Below are 6690 nucleotides of genomic sequence, written 5' to 3' on the forward strand. Positions count from 1 at the left end.
AATTTACACTGCTGTGATTCAAAGGTGGCCTGAGAATTAAGAAAACAACTGTTAACTTCCACAGTGTGTAACAGAACCAAGGCAGGCTTCAGCTTACATAAACCAAACATGATAGCAGAGCCCCAGGGAGCCCCCATCTCACTCACTCCAACAGGAGTGTATTTTTTTCTTTCTTTTTTTAAAATGAGATGGGGTCTCACACTGGGGCTCAGGCTGGCCTTGGATTCATTACGTAACTCCAGTGGGCCTTGAACTCCAGTGGTTGATCCTCCTGCCTCAGCCTCGAAAGCACTGGGATTACGGGTGTGTGGCACCAGGCCTGGTAGTTTTCTGTTTATTAACTTGGGTGTTTATTTTTCTTAACTAAACTAAGACCTTGACAATTAGTATCAAAAACTAAACAGGGGGAGGGGCACATCTGTCTTATTACTTGAACAGCACCCTGTGACGGCTGGTGAGGCCACTGCTGGCATCAGCATGGTTTAGCATAGTGCCCTTGCTTACGAGACGCGTCTAATTCATCACCCTTGGGGGAGGGGCCGAGTGTCTGCAATTTTAAAGGCATCTCAAGAGCTTCAAAGCAGCCCCCGAGGACTACTGCATTAGCAGAAGGAAGACAGAGTTGGGCCTGCAAGGCTCTACTCACACAGCCGTCTCTCTAATCCGATCAGCATCAAGCCTCGGATTTAACCAGGATTCCCGCAGCAAGTCCGAAGAGGCAGCCAGACTAGTATCTCACCAGACAGGGCGTCTGCTCTGTCCCAGGTCACCTACCGGAGCTGCTGTAATGATGCTCTGCTAGTCAGTCTTAGGAAAGTTTTATGAGAAAAGAAAGCCACTGAATCAGCCACCTATACCCTTGTCATGCTGGATCAAACTTTGTGGAGAAGGGCAGAGGACAGAATTACCTAAAGGACTGAGCTTATTACCTCCACTGTGAAGCAGGGAAGCGAGCTACACACAGATGTCCAACTAATGCCAACGACCTGCACCTGGGCAGTCTGTGCCGGGGCATGCTCTGTGGGCGAGGGACCATTACCTGATGTCCTCTTCTATCTTTGCCTGAGCTTCGAGATCAAAGGGGTCAGCAGAGAAGAGACGGATCCTCTCTCGCTCTCTCCGGGCTCGGTCCTGCTGCTGTTCTACCAGGACTCTGGAAAATCTCTCTATAAAAATAAGGCAGGAAAATCTTCAACTCCACTCTATTTTTCTTTTTTATTTATTTATTTGATACACAGTCCCACTACGATTGACTGATTTGATACACAGCCCCACTATGCAGTCCAAGCTGGCCCTGAATTCACAGTAATTCCATCTCAGCCTCCTAGTGCCAGGATGCCTCATCATACCCGGGTATTTTCATTCTTTGTCAGTTCTGTTCTACACCAAACATTTCCCAAAATACAGCCACTAAAGATGTAGCAGGAATGCTTGAAAATTCTTGAAAACAAACATTTACTTTCCATTCCCTAAAGTCAATGTAATTTCTTCATTTAAGTCGAGTATAAAGAAACCTTATTCATAAACTTTATTCTTACATGTTACCCACTGTATTGTTTCCACTCAGATAACAACTTTCCAGTTAGATCAGTGAGGAAAGTCTGTATTTGTGGGCCAGATAAAGTCTTTACTTCTTCCCTCCCCACTGTCCCTGTTATCCTATGACCTAGGACAAAACCTATTACTATATCTTTTTCTTCTCAGTTTTGTTTCTTTCGTCTGCCTTAAACCAGGTAAATTTTAAACTGGTATTAACCTAACAATACTTTCTATGTTTTGATGGAAAATTGTCATAGAGAAAACTATCACATATGATGTATTGTTACCAAAAGTCTACTTTCTTAAACCTTAAATGATGGCACATTTAAAAAACGTGTAAACGTACAGATGCTGCCACCATGGTCTTTGGTGATTAACTATGTTGACCTAAGAATTAAATCAAGATAAAGGTCATTTCAACTGAAGATACAAGTAACACAGGTGGGCCTATCAATGGGAATGAAAGAGCTTGACCAAAGAGTAGACTAGGATTCCACATATCAAATTTAAAAATAGGCAAAATGTACCAACTGATTATCGAAACAGTGGCAGCCCCCGAGGGAGGAGAATGAATGGCAGGGAACACAACAGAGCCTTCTGGGGTGAGAGACATTACCTGTTTCTTGACTAAGATGGCAGGAGTTTGTTAAAAGTAAAACTCAATGAATTGTGCCAGGCATGGTGGCACACACCTGTAATCCCAGCATTAGGGAGGCTCAGGCAGGAGGACTGACATGAGTTTGAGGCCAGCCTGGGTTACAGTGAGTTCAAAGGCTGTCTCAGCTGTAGCAAAAACCTTGCTTCAAAAAATGCAAACAAAAAACCTCAATGAATTGAAGACTTACAATCTGTATTTCTCTGTGGATAAGTATGGGGAACAATAGTCAAATGCTGGGCATGGTAGAGAATGCTTGCTATCCCAACCATGTGGGAGGCTGAGGCAGAAAGAACGCCACATTCATGTTCAAGGCCAGCCTGGGCAATTTAGGGAGACCTTGTCTCAAAAATAAAACAAAGAAAGGGCTTAGAATGCAACACAATGGTAGAGTCCTTGCCTTGCATGTATAAGACCCTCAGTTTAATTCTTAGTGCCAGAGGAAAAAAGTCAATTGAAGAAAGAGATAGATATGTACTATGCTTTAAAAATTTATAATCTGTGAGCCAGGTATGGTGGTGCACACCTATAACCCCACCACTCAGGAGGCTGAGGCAGGAGGATCACTGTTAAGTTTGAGACGAGACTGAGCTACAAAGTGAGCTCAAGGCCAGCCTGAACTGCATAATGAGACCCTGTCTCAAAAAGACAAAAGACCAGGCTGGAGAGATAGCCTGGCGGTCTAACCGTCTGCCTGGCAAGCACAAGGACCCAGGTTTGAATCCTGATGCCACATGCCATGCTGGTACCCCTGGAACCTCAGGTACACCACGCTGGCCATCAAAACCAGGCATGGTGATGCATCCTTGTAATCCCAGCACTGGAGAGGCTGAGACAGGAGGATCGCTATGAGTCCGAGCTGTATTGTGAGACCCTGTATCAAATACATAAATAAATAAGCAAATAATTTTTTAAAAATCTTCAGTTTCATAATCCAAAAATGGGAGAAAGTGAGAAAACCTCGTATTATAAAAGTTGAAAGTAAGCATTCTGTTTAATAAATGAATGGTTCTACACAGCTCCCCAGCTCCAAAGGAACAGCTGGCAGCAACCATGTTGCCACCTAAACTTGGGGTAGAAGACCTCAGGGGCTCCCAGCTGGCCACCCAGGCTGAAGGCACTGCAGATGTGCTCTGGAACCAAAAGCAACTCAGCTGGGATCAGCTGGCGTACTGGAGAGCTCAGAGGACCTCAGTCAGTAATGGTGAATCTTTTAGAGTTTTCAAGGTTAACAGTCTGCTATGGCACATGTGTCTTAGGTCTGTCACCACTGATCTAAGTAAACAGGTCAAAATATCAGAACCTGGCCTTACTCTGCTAAAAGAGGAAAAAAGTAAATAAAGGGGGCCAGTCCACATAGGGCTGAGTTCTAGAATCCTACCACTATTGCCAATTAACCCACCTTTGATGTCAATGAACACCAATTATCACTCACAGACACATAACAGATGTGTTCCACAAAGCACAGAAGACAGTGGTGCAAATGTACTGCCTGCTGGAGTCTTGCATTCACTGAGACATGACTGCTTCACCCAGGTCAGCCCGACAGCCTCCCAGATGCACAGGCTTACCAAGGTCTCCACTGAGCAGGGCTTCTGCCAGGGGCGGGTTGCGCTCCTTCAGCAAGGACAGCTCATGCGGGTTGGCCAGCAGCATGTCTCGGAGCAGAGCTGGGTTGTCTAACCCCTGAGGAGAGGACGCTATTTCTCCAGGAGACGAGTGGGGCTGCTGCGTGCTTGCTGCTGGGCGCTGGCGGGGGCTGGACGTGCCAGGCACAGCTATGCTGCTGAAGTCTATCCGTGGTAAGTCTGTTGGTGGTGGGGGAGGGGGAATCAATCAGGTTTACCCAAATGACTCCAGAAAAGCAAGTGCTGAAGAAACAGAACACTTGCTCATGTGCAGTATGTAACAGCAGAAATGGCAACCTCAGATATCCACAACCTAACGTCTTCCAATTGTGCACTTCTAATATAAACATGGCAATCGCTGAGATCCTGGATAGGAAAGGACGGGAAGATGCACTGACAGCGGCAGCAACCCCAAATTCTAGGTGCTACGGTTTCCATCAAGCATGTTCTCAAGCAGGCACAGGCTCACAGGCAGGGCTCTCAAAGAGAATTGGATGTGGGGTGCTACAGCTGACTTGTGTTAGCAAGTGGGGCCTGGCTAGGAGGCAGGAAGTGGGGGCACAACCTGGAAACGGCGATCTCCCCACTAGGCTCCTCCTCACTCTGCTTCCCCAATGCCAGGAGCAGCTTTGCTCTGCAACCCTTCCACTTGCTGCTTCCACCTTGGACTGTAACTGGGAGCCAAAATAAACCTCCTGTAAGTTTTGAGTGTCAGGTATTTGTCTCTGTGACAAGGAAAGGGACTAAGATATTTGGGATTATAAAATACCCCAGAACATACCGGGAAGATAGCTCAGTTGAATAAGTGCTTGCCTGGCAAGCGCAAGGGTCTGAGTTCAATTCCTGGTTCTGGGAAAAAAAAAAAAAAATTCCTAAAATACCCCAGAACAGATAATGAAGGCATTCTCAACACATGAAGTCACACAATGCTGCCTAATGTTCCTGAGAAAATCCCAGTCTGGCTTGAGGTATATTTCAAAGACTTCTGGCTCTTGGGGTGAAGAATACGATCTACAGCAAGTGAACATGACAACACTGATGTTAAGTCCTGTAAGTCTGTGCTACACACGTCAGTTTGCAGAGTTTTTTTTTTTTTTTTTTGCAGAACTGGGGATTGAACTCACGCCTTGTGCTTGTCTGGCAAGCACTTATTCTACTGAGCCATCTCCCCGACCTCCAGAGTTTGTTTTTAAGACAGGGTCTCACTACATAGTTTAGGGTGGCCTTGAACTCACTTTGTAGCCCACACTGGCTGTGAACTCAGTATTCTCCTGCCCCAGCCTCCCAAGTACTGGGATTACAGGTATGTGTCACCAGCCCTGGAAGTTCTTAATAGTTCTTTGACTTTCTTAGCCTTGCATCAGAGGCTAACTCTTTTATGCCTAAGGAAGTTAGGTGGTACAACTATTTTACAGGAGAAAAAAATAGAAAAAGGATTGGCACAGGCTGTTTTTTTTCTTCTTTTGTACTGGGAAGAGAACTCAGTGCCTTGTGCTTGCCAGGCAAGTGCTGTATGTACTGCTAAGCTACATCCCCGGCCCTCAGGCTTGGACTTGAATCTACCAGCAGCTATTGTTTAGGGTCAACAACAACTGCCCAGGTTCTGTATTGTAGCTGAACTGGCCTCATTAAAAGGAAAGCAAAATACGGAGCACTAATCTTTCTTCAAAGGACTCACGCACGGCACAACTCCATTTCCATGGAGTAGGTAGCCGCAGAGACAGCAGGCAGACTTGAGCTTAGGGGAAAGAGGTAATGAGTGCTAATGAGCACTGTAATGAAAGTGAGCTAAAATTACTTTGATGGTCAGACAACTCTGAATATGCTAAACACCACGGAATGGGTAAGCTGTATGGCCTATGAATTATGCCTCAAAAAATTAGTGGGAAAAAAAAGGAAAAAGAAAAGTAGAGTCACAATAAGGGAAGGTCTAAGATACACTTTTTTCACACCCTCAAAATACATTTTGTGAACAACTGTCCCAAATCTAGGACCATTCTGAGGCCTACTGACCTCAGATACAAAAAGGGAATGTTCAAACTCTGGGTGTCAGGTTTTGGCCTGACAACAGGCTCAACCAGCCATGTCTCCATACAGACCTCAGCTGGTAGGCACCTTAAGAGCGGAGAAGGGGTGAAGGAGGGGGGCAGAGAGAACCCCAGGGGGTGAGGGCAAGCTGGTAACAGCCTCCGTGAGGTCTTTAATCTTCGAAGCTACCAAAGCACATATGGCTGTGCCTGATTTGCAAGCCAAGAAATTTTATCTCCACGCCGATGGCATACTATCGTGAGAGTCCATTCATTTCAGAATTTTTTTTTTTTTTTTTGGCAGTACTGGGGATTGAACTCAGGCCCTAGCGCTTGTCAGGCAGGTGCTTATTCTACCAAGCTACCTCCTCAGCCCTCATTTCAGAGTAATTCTGAAAACTTATTACTTTATAAACTAGGACCTCCTTGACAACATACAGGCTACCTTGTGCACATGGGGATAAATAGCACAGAAAAAAAGCAGTGACTTTCCAATGCTAACAACATCACCAAATTAACCAAAGAAACACAGGGCAATTTGCTCTGCCCTGACAGGCACATTTGAACCATGACTAGTTCTGAAATTTAGCAGTAGCCCAAGGGACTAATACAATGCGGATCTGAGGAAGCTGGCGCCTGATGCTCTTGTACTGCTCCAGTTTCAGAGTGAATGGAAGCACTGTGCTCAGCGCTCAAGCTGGTTGTCATCCCAGACACGTATCACTTATTACCATCATCGCTGAAACGGAAGACTTAGAGGCCAAAGCTGTTTGGGGCTGGCTACCAGCTGGGCACCGTGGTGCACAGCTAGTCTGGAGGCTGAGGCAGGAAGCTTGCAACC

The 6690-nt window shown here is 45.8% G+C and overlaps 1 protein-coding gene across 6 annotated transcripts in view; it reads right to left on the reverse strand.

The window, feature by feature from the left end:
- The window catches only part of LOC101583286 (protein DDI1 homolog 2), a 48817-nt gene that overhangs the window by 27949 nt on the left and 14178 nt on the right, over positions 1 to 6690 (reverse strand). For all 6 annotated transcript variants that reach the window (XM_023722473.1, XM_023722472.1, XM_023722475.1 and 3 more), the window contains exons 3-4: positions 3766 to 4002; positions 1040 to 1166 (exon numbers count right to left, since the gene is read on the reverse strand). In XM_023722473.1, the coding sequence (XP_023578241.1) occupies positions 1040 to 1166; positions 3766 to 4002 (364 nt within the window). The remainder of the gene's footprint in view (positions 1 to 1039; positions 1167 to 3765; positions 4003 to 6690) is intronic.

The sequence above is a fragment of the Octodon degus genome, unplaced genomic scaffold (genome assembly GCF_000260255.1).
Source record: "Octodon degus isolate 3935 unplaced genomic scaffold, OctDeg1.0 scaffold00092, whole genome shotgun sequence".
In the NCBI taxonomy this organism is placed as follows: Eukaryota; Metazoa; Chordata; class Mammalia; order Rodentia; family Octodontidae; genus Octodon; species Octodon degus.